The sequence below is a fragment of the Strix uralensis genome, chromosome 20, assembly GCF_047716275.1.
Source record: "Strix uralensis isolate ZFMK-TIS-50842 chromosome 20, bStrUra1, whole genome shotgun sequence".
Taxonomy (NCBI): Eukaryota; Metazoa; Chordata; class Aves; order Strigiformes; family Strigidae; genus Strix; species Strix uralensis.
Window position 1 is genome coordinate 8,251,003 of NC_133991.1, and position 20,223 is coordinate 8,271,225.

The 20,223-nt window shown below is 51.6% G+C and overlaps 2 protein-coding genes across 3 annotated transcripts; one reads left to right on the forward strand and one right to left on the reverse strand.

Moving 5' to 3' along the window:
• The first annotated feature begins 3,482 nt into the window (after positions 1–3,482).
• Positions 3,483–11,762, forward strand: LOC141952672 (NAD(+) hydrolase SARM1-like). The gene is made up of 9 exons (XM_074890384.1): positions 3,483–4,123; positions 7,564–8,182; positions 8,364–8,576; positions 8,701–8,792; positions 9,259–9,494; positions 9,612–9,705; positions 10,428–10,617; positions 10,721–10,842; positions 11,416–11,762. Exons 1-9 carry the CDS (start codon positions 3,663–3,665, stop codon positions 11,543–11,545), a joined length of 2,157 nt encoding a protein of 718 aa, XP_074746485.1. The 5' UTR covers positions 3,483–3,662; the 3' UTR covers positions 11,546–11,762.
• Positions 11,763–15,987: 4,225 nt separating this feature from the next.
• Positions 15,988–19,753, reverse strand: SLC46A1 (solute carrier family 46 member 1). Of its 2 annotated transcripts, none has more exons than XM_074890382.1 (5): positions 19,517–19,753; positions 18,530–19,382; positions 18,057–18,140; positions 16,885–17,041; positions 15,988–16,336 (listed from the first exon to the last, which is right to left on the reverse strand). In XM_074890382.1, exons 1-5 carry the CDS (start codon positions 19,727–19,729, stop codon positions 16,249–16,251), a joined length of 1,395 nt encoding a protein of 464 aa, XP_074746483.1. In that variant the 5' UTR covers positions 19,730–19,753; the 3' UTR covers positions 15,988–16,248. The 2 variants fall into 2 exon arrangements, 1 of the variants encoding a protein (XP_074746483.1); XR_012631684.1 differs by having other exon boundaries at positions 16,314–16,336; positions 16,885–17,914.
• Between the last annotated feature and the right edge of the window lie 470 nt (positions 19,754–20,223).

Below are 20,223 nucleotides of genomic sequence, written 5' to 3' on the forward strand. Positions count from 1 at the left end.
GAACAGTCCATAAGCATCATATGGTCTCTCCTGTGTGCCACAGGAATATTGCTGTGTTCACAGGAATATCTGCTGGTTCAACAGACCTGCCAGGACAGGTCCCTGCAACATTCCCCTCTGTGGGCAAATGGTAGGATGCCAGAAATATTAGACAGGAACCTGTTCTCCCAGGGATGTAAGTAATTCATAGAAGGAAATAATTTACTATTTTCCCAGCTGGAATAATTAAACAGCCAGGCACTGTCCTCCCAAGCTGCAGAAAAGAAGAGCAAACAAGAGGGAAAAAAAGAGCTGGAATGTCCTTCAATATAAATTCTCTTCCAGACTAAACAACCTTAATTCTGTAGATCTTTTCTCATAAACTACATTTTCTAGGCCTCTGAGCGCCCTCACTCCTCTCCTATGGACTCCAAACTGGAGTCCCTTCTTTCAAAACGCAGTGACCAAAACTGAACACAAACCTTCCGTTGAGACTTTACCAAGACCAAGAGGAATTAACTTCACAAGTCGCACAGAATATATTTCTGTGAGCACCTTATACCTGCTAGCATGTCTGCCTTTTTCATTATGGCATGATTTAGGTTCAGCTTGTAACCCATTAAAACCTCGAGATCTTTTTATGCAGAATTGCTGCCTAGTCACTTGTTCTCATTCCCTCTCTGCAGGCTTTATTATTCCTGCCTAGATGTTGAACTTAGTTATTATTGAATTGCATTTTACTTTCTTCAGATCATTTTTTCTGAATCCTTTTCAATATTAATCCTGTCCTCTAAACACATATGCAAAGCTGTCTCCAAATTCGATTAGTGTTCCTTTCTAGTCTATCACAAAAGTCTTTAGTGAAAATACCAAGTCGTATCAGACTCTAAGAAATCCACTCAAAATACCTTTTCTTTCTGACAACAGTCAGTAACTACTCTTAACGCTCTATTCCACCCAGGTTTACCTCCTCTCTACTTGAGCTTTATCTAAGATAAATCTTCTTAATTTGTTGATGAGAATGTCATGGGAAACAGTGTAGAAGCCTCACTAAAGCCAAGCCATATTCCCTGTGCACCTTCTCCTCTTCTTGCAAGGCCAGTACACAGGGAAACTACACTGGTATGACAATTCCTCCTTAGCAAATTCAAAACAAAATAAATTCAACAAAATAAAAATTGCAATTCTTGTATAGTCACTATTCCAGCAGCACTGAGTTTCTCAAAAAACATAAGATATGCCAAGAATCACAATAAGGAAAGTGATAACTAGCAGCATTTAACTTGGAAAGAGAGAAGGAAAGGAATACTTTACAGAAAACCAAAACCAGAGAACCCAGAAGAATTCCTTTGCCCTAATTTAGCAAGTCAGATTTGACGATGTGTTCATTAGTGATGTTTAATGGTCAAGATCTAGATTTAATCTAGTTTTAATTAATTTTTAAAATACTTTGCCATAAGATATTTTAATTAACCATAATTTGGGACAGAAAGAATTAAAAGCCTATTTGTTGTCTCAGTTATCAATATAGTAGACGTGCTGACCCTGAAGGGATCAACTCACAAACAGATAGAATTTGGAATTTGTTAAGAAACATTGGAAAGTAGATAAGTTACTCTGAATACATATATAGCTCTTGAAGGAGATTCTCTATTGCTTCAGATATTCATAAAAAAGATGAAATATTTAAGCACTGAAAAGACTACTATCATGGTCCCCATTTCTCAGATATTCTATTGATAGAATACTTTTGAGATTCAAGCCGTGAAGAGGTGCCCTGAAGTGGGGGATGCATGTCACAAATTTCTGCATTTTCTTTTCAGTGTTTTTTGCTGGGCACAGGAACTATTCATTACTTAGCACTGCTCTCCTGTTCAGTCAGATAATGGCTAAATAAAAGATGAATATAAAAACACCTTACGTTTCACAGGCCAGATGGACCTGGCTGAACAGGTCATCATCCTAGATGAACATCATCATCCTAGATGAACAAATCACATTATTTTTGCCAAAATGTTGTGTCAAGCGTTTAGGTCATGCTGTCTTGAACAACGTGCTTTTAAACAACCAGGAATGAAGAGAACAGGGGAAAGAATCTCAGCTTTGCTTTGCTCTTCTTTTAGAAGAAACAGTTTTCGCAAAGCTTGAAGAATTTTCCTGAAGGAGTTAAAATAGCATAAGATGGAGAATTAAGTAAAATTAACTTAAAAATCAAATAGCTGTTCTTGATACTTTTGCTTTTAACAGTAAAGCAGCAGTGTTTATGAAACAGAAATAGACTCTAGGAATAAATTAGGCATTGGAAAAACAGGTGGGTGTAGCAGAGGAATGAGTACTTGGAAAGTGGGGAGGGTAAAGGGGAAGAACAACCATTGGTCACTTTTCAGTGAAGTGGAGAGAAGGTCAGTTGGGTGAATGAACTTTGGTGCAACTTAGTCTGTCAGATATGGCCATATTTACAGTTTTAGAGACTCATATGCTGGTCTCATATCTCATAACTGTAAATAGGGATGGCTTTAGCTGTGCTTATTCTTTCATAACTTCCCTCATTTTCGGATCTTTATCCCCCAGGAACTTCCTTTGTACTTATATTAGCAGCAGACATTACCCCTGCTTAATAATAATTTATCAGGAAAATCCTTACTGGTTCTGTGCTGAGCCTCTCCTGCAGTACTGTGCTGCTCGGGTCGCCTTGTTGACCGTCCTTCGCTGCGAGCTGATGTCCCTTTCCTCTGTCTGTCCCTGCGTAGTGGATTCAGAGAGGATTAAAAGCAACTGTCGCATCAAAACATCAACTTGAATTTAAGTCTCGGTCTGAGCTGGCAACAACCTGGTTTTGGAGACAAGGATTTAAGCTGCTCCTCCCAACAACACAGGCGAGAAGTGTCCAAAGCATTTCAGCCCTGAGCACGTCTGGCCTGGAAAAAATTAAATAAAAGCGGCCCAGGCTGCTTCTGCTCTTTCTTTTATCATGCAAATGTTGAGCCCACCCAGAAGAGCTGCTCTGAATTTCCACCACACAAAGGCACCTATTTATCCCCCTGCACTGATACCAACGGGGTTCAAAATGCAGTGCCAGGATGGCCACAACCTCACTGTGACAGTGGCCATGGCCACCACGGTGCCTGACCCTTTACTTCCACCCTGTGCCCCCTTCACCAGCCGCAGAGGGTCCCGGAGAGACCCGCTGCAAAAGCAGCATGGGGGTCCCTGCCTGGCATGGAGGTGACCACAGGCTCCCCAGCAGCTCGGGCAAAGGGGGGGACATGGGCCATGGGGACAACAGGACAAGCCCCAGCTCAAGCTGGGCAGGCGGAGGGCTGTGGAAGGAGGGGTCTGGGGGGATGCCAGAGCATCTGCAGCGAGCAGGGGGATGCTGCTGCCCAGAGATGAGCCCCTCCTTGGAGAGGCGGCGCCTGCGCAGGGTGACATCAGCCCCTGAGGACCTGAGATGCTGAGTCTGGCTCTGGGAAAGCGGCTCCTGCCACCGCTTCCAGCTCCGCATCGCGGCAGGGCAGGGAGGGCAGAGGGAGCTGGCAGCCCAGCCCTGCGGCTGGACCCCAGGCCAGCTCCATCCCCCCTCCTCTGCCTCCCCTCCGGTCACCTCAGGTCCCCCCAAGGAGGGTGGTGGCCCTGGCCGGGTGCTCCCCGTGGGCGGGTGACCAAGGATGCTGCACTAGGAGATGCCGATGGTGCTCACCCTGCTCGTCTCCCTCTATAAACTGTGCCGGTTCTTCGCCATGTCGGGTGCGGAGAGGCTGGTGGTGCCTGAGTGCGTGAGCCAAGCGGGCAGCTGGGCAGGTGGGGGCAGCTCCAGGGAGCACCGGGAGGTTTCCCCCGGGGTGAACACGGATGTGCGGGCAGCCCTGGACCGGATCCTGCCCGCCCTGCACCAGGCCATCACCCGTGCCAAGAAGGCAGCTGGCCCTGCAGAGCTGAGGAAGGCCATCGGCGAGGTCTTCCAGCTGGTGGAGGAAGCCTGGGGGATGCCCACGCTGGGGAGGGATGTGGCCAAAGTGCTGTGTGACGTGATCCGCCTGGAGGGGGGCCTGGACCTGCTGCTGAACCTGCTGTACACCGCGGAGCTGGAGACCAAGTGCCAGGCAGGAAAACTCCTGGAGCAGATCCTGGTGGCAGAAAACAGGTAAGTCTGCAAAGACCCCCCCCAGCCAGGCACAGCCCTCCCCACCGCAGGCTCGCCTGCTGCCCTGAGCACAGCAGGGATTTCCTCCACCCATCCCTCCCACACCCCCCAAATTTCCCTGCTCTGAGTGCTCCCAGTGCGTCAAACCCCCTCGGCTCCACGCCACGTCCCCCCACACCCAGCACGCACACAGAGGGGTCCCTGACTTGCTGGTCACGCCCAGGCAATGGTGTGACCTGACCCCCCACCCCCCCCCAGCTGGAGGGAGGAGAACCAGCCCCAGCTCAGGGATGCTGGTGAGGATCGGGGTGTCTTCATGAGCCCCCCTCAGCCTGGGGCCACCCAGATAAGGGTTCATGGTTGAGCTGGGTCGGTTTGGCTGGCCCAGAGCATCTGACCGCAAGGACGAGCTGTGACTCCCCCTTAGCCATAACCAGAGCACCAGGAGGAGGACAAAGCTGGTTCCCAGAGAATCTCTGCTGCTGACCAGGGCTGGAGTGAGGTCCTAAGGAGGGGACTGGCTGTTCAGCGGCCCTCAGAGACCCCCAGCCCGTGTCCCCTAGCTCAGAGGCTGGAGATGAGTGTGCTGCTCCCCAGGACGGGTGAGAGGCGTTGGGCTGGCTCTGCCAAAGCGTTGGCACAGGTGGGGTGGGAGCGCGTGTATGTGTGCATATATACGAGTGTGTGTATGAGGGTGCACGTGCACAGGTGGCACCCAACACATCTAAATGCACAGCAGCGCTGATGCAGCACCCGCCAGCAGCTCACCCTTCACACACCTTCACCCTGCTGTGCCGGTTCGAGAGGAGCCGTATCCGTGCCACGAGCTGGGTCAGGATCAGGCCTTTCTCTCCTGGCACCCCGCAGGCAAACGCGTGGCTCTGCCAGCTCCACTCTCCCTCGGTGCACCCAAGCTCAGCCAGTCCCAGCCAGGGCTTTGGGTGCATGTGGGGGAAGCCTGGCCAATGTTTACGGTCTTGCTCCAGCTTCATGGGCGATGTGTCTTGCTGTAAGGTTGTGGATTCGCAGCCTGGGCCTCGCTGCACACACTGCCGGGCAAAAAGAAGCAACAGCTAAATCAGGAAAGTGCATTAGAGTGGAATTAATCCCAGGAAACATCACTGGCAAGGTCTGAATTGAGCACTTTCCTTCCTGGCAAGAGAAAGCAGCTGCTGGAGACGCCATCTCTGCTCCAGGAGCAGTTCATGGCCCAGGGCCTTGTAGCAGCTGTGGGCCCCCAGCCCCTCGCTCCCCGCAGCCTGACCCACCATCAGCCTCTGAGAGATGGCAGGGAGGTGTAGGGTCCCCCGCCGGGGTCCAAGCCCCTGGCTTAGAGACCTCTTCCAGCATCTATGCACAGCAGCAGCAGTGCTCAGCCAGGAGCTGGACCAGTCCTGGCTCCGTCCTGTGGCTGTGGGGAGTCAGGGACCTGGTGATGCTGTTTGTCATCCAGCTCTGGGGCTGAGTCTGGGCTCAGAGCCAGTCCCAGGCTGAAGGCTTTTTTTTCCAGAGCTCTCCACAGCATTTGCTGCCAAATCCACCCCAAGGTCAGTGCGAGCCATGTGGGCCACAGGCTTCCCAGAAATGCTCTTCCCATCTGCCAGTGCAGAGAGGCTGGCATGCCTTCACCCCCACCATCGCTGGGGGCCAAACACCCCACTGCCCTCACGAGCAGCGTGGCATGGGGCATCTGCACCATGTGCCTCGTGAACGGAGCAACTCCATCACGGGACCAAAAGGGTCATTTCTGAGGCCAGAGATGGAGCTTCCCCCTCACCGCAGGCAGGCTCATGGGAGGACAGCCAAAAGCCCATCATTTCCCCCTTCCTCATGCCATGCTTTTAGGGCACAGCCCCATTCAGGTGTTATTTTAAGACTGTCCTTGGAGCACAGAGCTCTCAAGGCCAGGCATGGCCGAGCAGCAGCTGGTGGCTCTCAGCCGCCTGCCCCCAGGCTCTTGCTGTCCTCTTCTAGGAGACCACAGGATTGAGGAAACAGATTTCCTGCCTCCACGCTGCTATGCCAGGACAGGTAGATCCCCGTATCTCACACTCCCCTGTTCCATGTGGTTGCTCAGTCAGGTGTGAAACTCCTGTCCTGGGCTTGGCACCAATCTGGAGAGCAGCCAGAGGACAGCACTGGTTAGGGACAAACGGGTTTTCACCCCCAAACACAAAGCAGCTCACACACACCCAGCAAAGCTGACTAAGCAGATCTATTTCTAGCCTGGCATTAGCCTACCCTGCGCTGTTAAGTGCTATGTACATCTTACCTTGAGCATGAGAGCCTCTGGCGTGGTGGTGGTGGGCTGTGCATCCCATGTCCTGCTCCATCACAAGCTCTTCCATCAGACCCAGACAAGTTCTTCCAACACCAGCCTGTCGCATCTCGCTGCATCGCAGCCTGGAAGCATATCTGGCAGCTGTGGGGTTGCATTTGAGGTAAGGAATTAATTTGGTAAGAGATGAATCCCCTTGTGTCCTAGCCGGTCTTCAGAGATTAGAGGGGCTGGGGGCAGCTGGACTTATCTCTTAATAGCTATGGCAATTAGGGCCATAACTAGAGCCCTGACACCAGATGCACGAACAGCCCGTATGCTGTAGGTCCGGTTGCATTCAAGAGAAGCCGTCAGGTTCACAAATAGTACAGTTAATTCTTATGCAACATCTATAGATTCTTTGAGATTGCCTACGATAAATGCACAAACTGCAGGTTGGCTCTATAGCACTGCACACAAAAAACTGATAGCAATCACACACACTTAATTCCCAGGTAATCACTCGGCGTAGCTGAAGGCCCAAATCTTACCAAAAGGTGTCCCTTCTGGAGGGGGGCGAGGAGCACAAACCCATCAATGTGTCCCTCCGTTTTGGTATTGGATTATCATCCCTCCGAGTTAGACACAAACTCAGGGTAGCATTTATCTAAGTATGCGTGTGTGAGAGTGTGGGACTGTGGTCAAGCCATTGTTTCTTGAGTAACGACACAGCACATTCCCTGGTGCAAGGTGTGCACTGGTTTTGTGGGAAAAGAGGAAGAATGAGAGATAAGGTCCGCAGAGTACTACAAAACAGTCCTTGAGAGAAGGGGAAGAGCAGGAGAGAAATCTGCATAGTCATGCCAAATGTTCCTTGAGAAAAGTGGAAGAATGGGACCGTACGGCCTCCACCTCGCTTTGCATTCCTCCTTGGTGCTGCAGCAGCACAAATCACTGGATGTCCATCCCGCCCTGTGTGTGTTCTGGGCACCACGTGCTAAGGAAATGTGTGGTTTGCAGTTTTTTCACTGTTTCGCTTTTCCCACACTTCCAACACGTGGCCTACAGGGAACCTGTCATGGGGCAAACCACTGAAGCACAGGGCAGTTCACATGCCAGTCATTGTTGTCACTCCCTGCACAGCTGCCTGCCCCTCACCTGCCTGTGCCTCTCCTTCCTGCAGGGATCGGATCGCTCGGATTGGTCTGGGAGTGATTCTGAACTTAGCCAAGGAGCGAGATGTTCCCCAGCTGGCGCAGAGCGTCTCCGGTATCCTGGAGCACATGTTCAAACACACCGAGGAGACCTGTTTCCAGCTCATCTCTGATGGAGGCCTGGATGCTATCCTCTACTGGTGCCGCTGGACGGACCCCATTGTGCTGCGGCACTGCGCCATGGCCTTGGCCAACTGTGCCATGTACGGAGGGCAGGCCAACCAGCGCCTGATGATCGAGAAGAGGACGGCGGAGTGGCTGTTCCCACTGGTGTTCTCAAGAGACGATGAACTAATCCGCCTACACGCGTGCCTGGCCATCACGGTGCTGGCCACCAACAAAGAAATCGAGAAGGAGGTGGAGCGCTCGGGGACGCTGGCTCTGGTGGAGCCGTTCATCGCCTCGCTGGACCCGGAACAGTTTGCCTGCGAGATGTTGGGCAGCAGTGACACCAGCCAGGGGAGGACGGCAGATGACCTGCAGCGGCTGGTACCCTTGCTGGACAGCTCTCGGCTGGAAGCACAATGCATCGCTGCCTTCTACCTCTGCACGGAGGCTGCCATCAAAACCAGGCAGAAGAAAACAAAGGTAAAGGGTAGGTCAGCCTGAAGGAAGGAGGTGCAAAAGGGAAGGGGTTGCCACAACTACATCTTGGGGTCTTTTGCTCCCCTGCGAGCTCACCAAGTACCCTGGTCCTCAGCTGGCCTGGCACAGGTTATGGGGAGGAGGAGGGAAAGCAAAGTGATGTCTCCCCTCTTTGTGTCCCCAGATTTTCAGTGAGATTGGGGCTACACAGAGCCTGAAGAGGGTAGTGTGCTACTCCACCAGCAGCACCACCTCCTCCCTGGCCAAAAAGGTGCTGCGCATGATAGGGGAGGAGGTTCCTCGGCGCATCCTGCCCACGGTTCCCAACTGGAAGCCCTGTGAGGTGCAGACATGGCTGCAGCAGATCGGATTCAACAAATACTGCCAGAGCTTCCTGGTAGGGCTACGTGCTGGGGAGGGACACCTGGATGGGCCCTTTTTCCCCATCGTGTAGCAGAGGTGTAAGCATCTCACCCAACAGCTTTTCCTGGGACCTTTCCAGCCTGGATCTCTCTTGGCAGGACCACCAGGTGGATGGGGACATTCTCCTGAGGCTGACAGAGGAGGAGCTGCAGGAGGATTTGGGGATGGACTCCAGCATCACTCGGAAAAGGTAGGACTGCTGCCAGGGCACGCTGGGCTCTCTCATGGTCATCACCGCAGTGGCAGAGACAGGGAAAAGGTCTGTGCCTGGACTGCTAGGGCTTGTCCAGTGCAGTGTGCAGTCCCAGGGGGATTCCTGCAATGGGGCCAAGGCCCGGGAGAGCTGTGGGATGGGGAGAGATCACCTATGGCACAGGGGAGATGGGATCCTGCAAGTTACCCAGAAAGACAGGAACTTACCCGAGCTTCTCCTCTCTTAGCTGAACCCCTCATTCCTCTGTGTCCTGACGACCAACACTCGTGCAGTCACGCAGCTGTTCTTCTCTTTTTCTATTCCTTCAGCTTATTCTTCACCACAGCACATAGCCGCACTCCCTCCTGTGCAGATAAAAGATGTGGTCCCAAACGTCTCTAGGTCCTGTCTGGTCCAGCAGCCTCCCCTCCCCGCTCCACGGTTTCATTTGTTACTCTGCCAGGTTTTTCCGGGAGCTGACAGAGCTGAAGACCTTTGCAAACTATTCCACCTGCGACCGCAGCAACCTGGCCGACTGGCTGGGCAGCATCGACCCCAAGTTTCGTCAGTACACGTACAACCTGCTGACGTGCGGCATCAACCGCAACTTCTTGCACCGGGTGACGGAGCAGCAGCTGCAGGAGGACTGCCACATCAACACGGGTTTCCACCGCGTCCGCATCCTCACTGCTGCAAGGGGTGCGGGTCCTGCTGCTGCTCGCTGCACTGAGCAGGCGGCTGGGGATGAGTAGCGAGGGTTGTTTGGGATGAGCTGTTGGGTATTTTTAACTCTTGGTTGCCGTTTGCTCTGCCTAGAAATGCTCCATTCCCCTATAACGCTGCAAACTGCATCCGATGGGACTGATGTATTTATCAGCTACCGGAGGAGTACCGGGTCGCAGCTGGCCAGGTGAGTCCTGCAGGCAACGTTCTGGTCTTGGGCTGAAGCCCAGAGCAAAGGCTGGTGATCGGTTGTGGGAAGAGCGTGGAGCTGGGAGAGCTGCAGCGGGGAGGAGGGAGAGGCTGCCAAAAGCTGCTGTGCAAATGGGGACAGCACATGCCATAAGCTGCACGACGGACAGGCTAATTCCCAGTCCTGTCACTGCCACCCTGTCCCTCCTTGACACTGACTTACCCTTTTCTCACGCTGTGCTCGTAGGGCTGTAGGGGATCACAACAGGGAGTTAATCATAGAGTCATTTAGGTTGGAAAAGACCTTTAAGATCATTGAGTCCAACCATTAATGTAGCACTGCCAAGGCCACCACTAAACCACCTCCCTGAGTGCCACATCTACACGTCTTTTAAATACCTCCAGGCATGGTGACTCAGCCACTTCTCTGGGCAGCCTGTTCCAGTGCTTGACAACCATTTGAAGACAACCCAAATGAAGAAATTTTCCCCAATATCCAATCTAAACCTCTCCTGCCACATGTCCTGCTCCCCCTGTTTTCTGCATGGGCCCAGACACCTGCAGGCAGGCTGAGCAGGCAGCTGGTGTCTCCAGGACTGTTCTGTTCTCTGTGGGAGTCCATTCACTGCTCCTCTGTCTCATCATGTCTTGGCTGATGTGGTAGGAAACCAAGGCACTGGCAGTAGCTCTCCTCATGGTGCTGTGTCCTTTCACCACCAGCCTGCTGAAGGTCCACCTGCAGCTGCACGGCTTCAGCGTGTTCATCGATGTGGAGAAGCTGGAGGCAGGGAAGTTTGAGGACAAGCTGATCCAGAGCGTCATGAGTGCCCGCAATTTTGTGCTGGTCCTCTCGCCAAATGCACTGGACAAGTGCATGGCAGACCCCGAGTGCAAGGACTGGGTGCACAAGGTAGGAGATGCCACCAGGTGGGACCTTGGTGGATGTTGGAGAAGGAAGGGGCTGGTGAGGCACTGACACGGGCCATAGTCTGAGCACTTGTACGTTCCTGCAGGAGATCGTGACAGCCCTGAACTCTGGAAAGAACATTGTACCTGTTACAGACCATTTTGAGTGGCCGGACCCAGAAACACTTCCCAAGGACATGAGGGCTGTCCTGAAATTTAATGGTATCAAGTAAGTAAAAGGAACCTGTGCCAAGGGGTTCCTTGACACCTGGAGAGAACGGCTTGCATAAGCAGTAGCAAAGAGCACAAGGAAATTGGGAGAAACAGATGAGGGAGGTGAAACAGGCCAAAGGGGAGGTGAGTCACTTCAGGTACTCCAGAGCATGGAGGGAGCAAAGGTCCCCACCACAGCCCTTCTGCTTTTCTTGTGCTGGGGGCTCCTCTGAGTAACAGAGCTCCCCATCCCATCCCATCGCTGCTGGGATGCCCATGTCGTGGTCCCAGCCCTCCAGGCAGCAGTGAGCAGCTCACCTGGGTTCCTCTCACCTCCTGCTTCCCCTCCGTGCAGCATCATCCTGGGCTGGCATCCCAGCCTGCTTGTAGCCCTCCAGCCTGGCAGGGTACAGGGGAAGGGGCTTTCCTGCGGCAGCCAGTGCTCCTCTATTTTCCTAAGGGAAAAGGGGTGCTCCTAGAGGGCTGGGTGGAGGAAGGCGGTCACTGGCTCCTGGCCCAAATGAACTGAGTTATCTTGTGACACCTCGCACAACAGAAAAATTAAATTGAATTTTCCCCTCAAACACAGGTGGTCTCACGAGTACCAGGAAGCCACAATCGACAAAATCATCCGCTTTCTGCAGGGCCGCTCCTCCCGGGACTCCTCGGCTGGGTCGGAGAACGGCCTGGACTGCTTGCCCTCCCTGGGGCAGACCTAGGACCAGCACAGCCGCCTCATGTCCTCCAGAGACTTCCCAGGTGACCCCTTTTTATGTGGGGCCAAATTTCTCCCTCTAGATTTTTTTCCCCATTTTAGGACCCTGGCTTGAGACAAGGCCTGTGGCTCATTAGCCCCCCTTCACCCTCCAAATGCAAGCCCTGGTGAGCCAAGCCAGGGTGGACTCTGGGCTGGATGAGTTGTCTTCCACATCTTCCCTTGGGCGGCAGGACATGCAGGCTGTGCCTCCTGCAATGCAGAGGGTGCGAGGAGACCGACACTGCCCAGTCCCCCGCAAATGGCTGCAGCTTCTCCCAGAAACACATCCAAAGAGGAGGGATCTTCTGAAGACCAAAAACTGGGCAATTGGGGAGGGGTACGTTGCAAGAGGACACACAAGAGAGAAGAGCAGTTGAGAGGGAACAGTCCATAAGCATCGTATGGTCTCTCCTGTGTGCCACAGGAATATCGTTGTGGTCAGAAGCTGAGAGCAGGAAAGGGCAAATAAAAGTTAAGCCCTAACGAAATCCCCGTGTTTGGGAAAGATAACACACAGAGGCCTTCTAAACTGCTCAGCAGAAGCTTTCTCTTTCCCAGGAATGGCCCTTTATCACTTGAGCTCACTCCCTCCTTGAGGGCCTTTCACCTCCTAATGCTGCAAAACCACTTTGTGCTCTTAACTCTGGCAATGGAAGTTTGGGGTTAGATCACATGAAGCTTCCACTAGGTCTTTGCAAAAAGGGCTTTAAGACAACCCTCCTTCCCTCCACCCGACGTCTCAGCTTTACCACTTTATCAGGTCTATACTTACAGGGCATAGGAGGCTGGATTGTGACTCTGGAAAACATACATCCACGCAGATACAGAAGATGCCAATTGCTGTACTGTACTTGTGGAGTTGTTATACACTGGCTGTATTTTATTCTGTTGTTGGCACTCCACAGCAGATCTCCCATGGGCTGTTCCTTCAAACAGGAGCTGGCGTATCTCCTTGCTGATTACCACTCACCCCTGCCTGCCCTGCTGGGCTCCTCAGGCTCAGCGTTGTCCCTACTCTCTGCTGGATGCAATACCAAGTGGCTTTTTTTTCTTTCTACCGAGCTCTTCTCAACACCCACCAGGTCTTTTTGCAGCTACTCACCTTGCAATATCAGGAAAGAGCGAAGTCGATGCAAAGGGCAAGCGGAGGCTGGTAGGTGTGAGCACCAGCTGGGAGCAGGACTGGCAGCACCGGCTGCTAACACTGCAGGTGAGGAACCATGGGCACCCTGACACACCTCCTCTGAGATCTGCACTCCCAGCCCTGTCCGGCTTCTCACACCCACTTGGAGGGTGAGCAGGCTCTCAACAACACACCATTTTGCAATTAGGACCAGAAATTGCAGCTCCTACCTGAGCTTGTCTTTCCTGATGCAGAGCAAAGCAAGTAATGCAAAAAGACATCCTTGTTCAGAGCACACAGAGGAGGAAGAGTGAGCCATGTCCAGGGAACACCAGCCTGCCCTGACGCTGAGACCACCATCTGCGGGGCTGATGCACCACCCCGCAGAAGCAGCAAGCTCCTTTGCTTGTCCCTGCTCAAGATACCTCAACCCTTTCAGGAGGTAATGAGGAGTCTCAGCCACTCTGTCCTTCTCCTGGCTCTCCCCGAAGCCTTGCTGTTTGCCTTAACTGGCAGGAGCACAAACACATTTTCTTTTGGCTTAGATCCATGAACATCCGAGGATAAAAAAAAAAAAAAGTTAAATTCTGGTGCTTAATCACAGCTTTATGGATAGTTCTTATAAACTCACAGTTAATGGCATCTTTGGTCTCCAGTGGAAGGTCAATAGCTCTATCTGCCCAGCATTCATCAGAAATACAATCTATGTAATCTCCAGATTAAATACTGGGAAGCCAGCAGATGAGCCCAAAGGTGAATCTGCCAAAGGACAAAAGCCACTTGTGAGCTGCTTCAGGGAAAAGTCTTGAGTAACTGATTATATGTCAAGGTCTCCATGGCCACTGAAGGAGTCCCACACAAACAGTCCTAAGGATTTTTCTCCCTACAGTAATACACAGTAAGACTATTGCGCCTTGTTTCCCAGGAGCTCTCTAGCAATTAACCTCCTCACCCACCATTCACGGTAGAGAAGATTTACTTGTCCTCTACAGCTTACGTGTCTCACCTACAATGAGATCCCATCTCATGCTCCGGCTGCTCAGGCTGTGACTGTTCCTGTTTGCCCATCATTCAGCTATCTTCACCTTAATGAACTCATCCTGCTCTTGACAAAACATCCCCTACCCAGCCCCTTCCTCTTGGAACACACAGTCTCGAGGAACTGAATTCTTCTGTTCTCACCCTTCCTTATTCCTCTGCTATGTCATGTCAGAGAGTGTTTAAAGTTGTTCTATCAGACATTATAAATAAATCTGATTTATACTCTAAATCCCCACCTCTTTGCTGTTTGTGTCACATGCTTCTCTCCCTGCAGCCTTCTCACACTTACTCTCTCTTGCCATCATGCTTTCTCACCCTCTGAAGGGGCAGCAGAATTGACATTCTCCAGGCACCATTCTCTGTGGAGACCCACACTTCACGCTCATCTTCACATGGACTGATGTAGCTCACCACATCCCCAGGGACTGCCTGCTGCCCACAGTCATGATGCATGAATCGTGTATTTGCTTCATGGTTGTAGTTTTTGGAGGAGAGCCTAGAAAAACTTTGTTTTAATTTTTTTAATAGAGCATAATAGTTCCTATTGAATTTCTCCTTTGCAAGCACACTGACACAAACAGGAAAGCAGAGCCAGTACACAAGTTTCACTTCACTGCACAACATTGAGCAGCTGCTAGCATTGGTGTCCATGGAGTCTGTTGGTAGAGAAGTCTTACTTTACAATCAGTTCAGCTACAAACATCTAACGCAACACTCACAGCATGCCCTGTTCCTCAGGGAGGCTAATTCTGGGCTTAGCCCGTCGATCCGACACATAACTCCTGCCTACGTCCACTGGCATAACTACACGGATCAAGTGGCATAACACCAAGTTCTTAAAGCCTCCCTACTTCTCCACTCCCCAATTCTCCTGGTTTTATCACAAACTCCTGATGAACAGGGATCAAAGCCTTATATAAGCATTTCACATTTCCTGCACATTGGAGGACAGGTTACAGACTAAGCGCTCTCACAAGCTTTACTCCCGTGTTCAGGAAAAGCAAGTCCCAAACCTACATTTTTCCTTACTCGGGTCTCTCACACGCTCACTCTCCACAAGGCAGATGACTTCCTGCTGCTGGTTCTCTACTGCAGAGTCTTCAGTAAAGGAAGAAGCATGAAAATAAGTGAGAGAAGCGTAGACTAGGCAAGGACAAATTACATCAACAGCTGTACGAGAAAAGCTATCTTTTTATGAACCATAAAAGAGAATGGAGGTTTTATTCATTCTGAAAGTAGCATGTCTGCTAAGCAATTTCACAGTTAAGGACATTATTGCATGCATCTGAACACTGTGTGCAATGCAATGTACACAGAACTGCTCGTTTATGGCACTTTGAAGAAAATAGGATTGAGGCAATACAGTTAATATTTGGAAAGAACAATTATGAGTACTGTGAACATGGGGTTTGCTTGCTGGCATCAACATATTCTGAGAAGGGCAGCAAAAGTGAGGTCACTGACGCAAAATTTTGGGGCATAATTTTATCTCTGAAGACACTAGTCCTGTCCCCACGCCAGCTCATTCCAACAGCGCTGTGTATTGATGAGGAAGGGCTGCTTCTGGCTCTGCCATAAGCACAGCAGTAATTCCGTGACACTAGGGCACACTTATCACAGCTGGGGCCTCGAATTTATAACGTAAGGGTCTTCAGTTAGGGAGGCCCAATTTTGTCAGTTTTAGCCTTAACTTCATCAGTTTGGGCAACTGTCAATGAAGGCACCCACTTGCACCTCAGTGTTCTCACACGAGCTATTACTTCTCAGAAGTACCTTTGAAATCCTGGGCTCTGCAATCCAGCCAGGCAGGACACGCCGCTGGCACTCCTCACTACAAGCACTGCATGCATTAGATTTTCCCCCTCGGACACCTCTAACTTGCAAAGCCAAAGCAAGTTTGGTCAATAAGGATGGCAATAGCACTCCTGTGGCAAACTACCGCTCATCGTAAGGATTTCTGCAGGAGCCTAGTCTGACACGTGACATTTGTATGACTTTTATTGACAACACGCTGATTCGGAGCACAGATCTTTCTCCTCAGCAGCACACTGTTGGGTACCTCTGCTTTGGCTTTGCTCTGGGCCTCACCCACACCAACAGCTCATCTGCTGCACACTGTAGTACTCAGAGGGGAACATATTTGGCCATTAAACCAGAATTCAGTCCTCTCTTACCACTAAAAGCATGCCACAGAATCTTCCCTTCCCGCCAAACCCCAAACCACTGACCAGCCTTGCAAATAGCCAACAATAGCTTTTATTCTTGATTGGTTTGGGGTCTCTTGAGTTTTCTCTGAGAGATGAGCCAACACAATGCCGACGAGGCATTCACATCTGCAAATCAAGTTCCTACTGGTAGTCAGAACCATGATTTCCAACTATTCGGCATTTAAAAATTAGTAAGGACAAGCAAGGTGTCCCCCCCACAGTAATCTGTCCTTCAAGGGAAGAATAAAGAGCAGTCTTTAGATGGACACTGCCAAGATGGACAACTCCTTGTTGCTAACTTGCTGATGAGCCATCTGCAGGGGACAGGGAAGCATCTGAGAAGTGATTGTAGTCATGGTTCGAGTCCCAGATTTCTATCCACCTAAGAAAGAAAGAACAGTTAGAGCCTACAAAGGCACACTGAGATGTCGCTGAATTAAGTTTTTAAGTTTCAAAGGAACAGAACAAAGTGACCCTGCCAGGAGCTGTTGCACCACTTCTGTAAATTCCAACACTCTCTCCCAGGACTTATCAGGGGATGGGTTTTCTATTATGACACAACTTTTGCTTTAATTAGTAGAGAAACAACAGGAAGAGAGACTGCTAAAAGAGCTCCATCTCTTCCATAAAGGAGGACTTTAAAACTGAACTCCCAATTTTGGATTCCACCCCGAGGGTGGAGTAAGTCTTTGAAGTGCTTTGAATGTCAGCAGCTACACTACTCAGGCTGTAAGTTTATCACCAGGATTCAGATGCCAAAAGAAATGGACCTGCACCTCTGCTTACTGGGGCACTAAACACCCTCTCATAAGCATAACTGAAAATATGCCTTAAAAACTGTGAGCCTCTATCCTAAGTACAGCAATCAGTATTTTCTATATTACACTTCACAGGTCCTATGGCAAAGTTTAGAAATTTAAAGTAAATTACCCAATAACAGCGGCTGGAATAAAAAGAATTATAGCCCCAAAAAGAAATGGGAATCCCCTCATGAAGTGCAAGCTGGCAGGGTAGAGAGAGTTGAACACTCCTGTAGCCACAAGTGAACACAGTCCTTCCACACAGGCAACAGAAGCAAAAAGAGCACCTGGAAAAGATATATAAGAGGTTAATGGTGCCTGCAAATGTCTTTACCACATCACCTCCTTCAGTGGGATTCTGTGAGCCTTTCCAAGGGTTTGCACTCCCAATCAGAAAAGTGGTGTCTGCGTTGTCAAGTGTGGTGAGCAGGAGCTGGGAGCAGGGTCAGGCACGCCGTGCTGGCCTGGTGGGCCAAACCTGTCAGGCTCAGCTTCTCTGTAGCCAAGACCACCTCATCGACCTCCAGAATTTGTATCACCGGAGGTGACCAGGAATATTATATATCTGCTGGATTGTAAATGCTTTACACAGGGTGATATAGATCTGTTTACTGACAAGCACATCTTATCGCTTGTTAAACATTAAGTACAGCAGAAGGCTGCACTTTATACATTTACCATCATAAATCTGGTATCAAGCATGCGCCACCTTCATTCGAATGTAAGAAACACAAACTGTGCAAAGTCACCTTCTGATCTTTCCCACCTCAGTTCCCCCTCCCCTCTGCCTGCCTGCAGAAACATTCCTTTGCAGTGTTTAACAGCAAGTGCAAGCTCTTCAAACAAATTACTGGAAGAAAGGCAAATATGCTCCTCCTACGGGTTATCCATGATCTTTCACCATGGTCAATGATATAACCCTCTAACAACACTAGGTTTCTTCCGACTGTTACTGATCTACAGAAAACAGTCATGGTCAGGGAAATTGCTATTTTCTGCTTGTTACATAATCTGTTTTGCTCCTTGTAAAAGTTTTGGAAACGAACAGATGGATGAATGAACTATTCCTCAGCTTGAATGCAATACTTTCCATCTTGCTTTTCTTCTCTTGTCCCCGTCGTGAAAACGTAGCAGGTCTAAATCGATGAATGACAATTATTCTGAAAAAAGAAAACGTTACCTTGGGCCTGAAAGTAAATGCAGGGGCACAGGAGTGTTGGTTTAAAAAAGCAGTATTGGTTTAAATGTTCTAAGGAGATAGTGTTTCAGGACCTGGCTTAAGCATCCTGGCTAACTCCTTACCCTGTTCCGTCTCACTGACGAGCTTGGAGAGCTTGGATCGGATGACTGGAGTGGCTGCCATGGAAAGGAACAGAATCCCATAACCTGTGAGCAAGATACAGCACATTAGGGAAAGCTCAGCTGAAAAGTAGTCTCCAAAGTCAATCCCAGAAATCTGTAGCTCCAGGCAGTTTCTCCCTGCTATATTTAGAACCCAATTCACCCTCCTGCATCTCATAATGCACTTTAGTCTGTCTGCAGTGTCATACAGCTTCTGGGAAACTTCATATTCTAGGAACTCTATGGTTGCAGTTTAAACTCCAGTGTTTGGCAAGCTCTGCTGTCAGCAAGCCAGTTTTGTTGGTAAACGGGCTGAAACGGAGGCAGAATTTCCTCCACGTGCTTCAACTCCCAGAAGCACACTGCCCTCCCGCACCTACTGGCATCTCCGAGCTAAGAGCCTGCGATACGGGGATTGAAGAATTCAGCATCACCTGTAAACATCTGTGGTGTTGTCGTAGCAAGAGAAATCACCACCAGTCCAGAAATATTGGAGATCAGCCCTATCTCTGCCACCCAGGTGTCTCTGAGGCAGAGCTGCAGCAGCCGTAGCCCTCCCAGGCTGCTCAGGTAAGCCAGGTAAGTGGCGGCTGAGCCGTACCCGATGAGCTCAGCAGCCCAGCAGAGAGGGGAGCCAAGCTCGTACAAAACAAAGAGGTCCTTGGTTCCAAAATGCACAGTGACAAGGAGAAAGAAAGCCAGGGAGTAGAGTGCGAGCTTCCGCCTGGAGCTCGGGTGTTCGGGGGCCGTGTACAGCCTGTAGACAGCCCTGTAATGACTGAGCGTGAGCAGCTTGGCCGGTTGCCGCTGCTTCACCGATTCCTGGAGGCAGAAAGCGGCGTAGAGAGCGGCCGCCAGGCTGGCGGCAAGCACGAGCCAAAAGGGGTTGATGTAGCCCTGCACCTTGCGCCACTGGCCGCCGCCGATGCTGGCCAGCATGCCCGCGACGCCGAGGCACGCCTCGAGGACGGCGACACGGAAGGTCCGCGTGCGCTGGTCGCTGGTGTCGGCCACGTAGGCGAAGCAGCCGGCCAGGATCAGGTTGTAGTCTCCCAGGAGGCCGCTCAAGATGCGTCCAAGGAGAAAGTAGGCAACGTGCAGCTGCAGGTACATGACGAGAAGGTAGACGGCCGCTTGCACGGCCATACCCACCGCCGGCAGGACGAGTGCCGGGCGGCGGCCCACGCTGTCGCTCCATGGCCCGAAGAGCGTCACGGAGAAGAGCCCCACGAAGAACCCTCCCAGGTTGATACAGAGGTTCCAGTGGGAGACCAGCGCTTCCACCTCCTGCAAGAGAAACAGGCCCCTGAGGCCACCAGCACCCAACACCGCCCCGGAGCCCCCCCGGGCGGCGGCAGCACCCCCGGTTGTGTGTCGTGTCGTCGTGTGTGTGTCCCCCCCTCCCCGCCCCGGCTCCCCACCTGCCGCAGGGGCTCGTCGCCGGCGCTGCCGTTCCCGCAGCCGGCGGGGCTGGTGGCGTTGGGGCCGCTGTAGCCGCGCTCGGCCCCCAGCCGGTCCCAGAGGTACTGGGTGGCGAGCGGGCCCTGCAGGCCGAGGGCCAGGGTGGCCAGGAAGAGGAGCGGCTCGGCGGCGGGCAGCGGCGGGCAGCGGCGGGCGGGCGGCGGCGCGGCCATGGCGGCGGGGGGCGGGGGAGCGGCGCGCCCCGCCCGGGAACGGGACGGCACGGGACAAGCCCCGGCTCCGCCCCGGGGGAACCGGGGACGGGGTTTGGGCCTGCGTGTAGCTCTTCCTCTCGGAGGAGGAGGAAGGGACGGGCTCCGCGTCTGCGTCGCGTTACGGCCAGTGAGCCCAGGCTGCTGCACCCCTGGTAAATCCGAGCCCAGGCTGCTGCACCCCTGGTAAACGCGAGCCCAGGCTGCTGCATCCCTGCTAAACATGCAGCTTTCAAGCCCCGTTGTGTTATTTATTGATGGTTAAAGATATTTAAACTTAAAACCCGTTGTTGTGGGTTTTTTTCCTTACCTCCAAACAAAGGAAGAGATATAACCGACATTGTAAATGCACTAGGAGCTGAGAAATGCTGTAGTTCTCAATATCACTTCTGTTAATTCACAGCACATCAGAAGATACTTCTCTTTCTAAAGGACAAAATAACTTACAAGCTGTA

Bases quoted from the DNA above. Each gene is read 5' to 3' on its own strand.
- LOC141952672 (XM_074890384.1), top strand. From the start codon at position 3,663: ATGCCGATGGTGCTCACCCTGCTCGTCTCCCTCTATAAACTGTGCCGG. The intron at 8,183-8,363 runs GTAAAGGGTAGG...TTGTGTCCCCAG, and splicing joins CCAGGCAGAAGAAAACAAAG to ATTTTCAGTGAGATTGGGGC. The intron at 8,793-9,258 runs GTAGGACTGCTG...TTACTCTGCCAG, and splicing joins TCCAGCATCACTCGGAAAAG to GTTTTTCCGGGAGCTGACAG.
- SLC46A1 (XM_074890382.1), bottom strand. From the start codon at position 19,729: ATGGCCGCGCCGCCGCCCGCCCGCCGCTGCCCGCCGCTGCCCGCCGCC. The intron at 19,383-19,516 runs GTGGGGAGCCGG...TTTCTCTTGCAG, and splicing joins GCGACGAGCCCCTGCGGCAG to GAGGTGGAAGCGCTGGTCTC. The intron at 17,042-18,056 runs GTAAGGAGTTAG...TATCTTTTCCAG, and splicing joins CGTCAGTGAGACGGAACAGG to GTGCTCTTTTTGCTTCTGTT.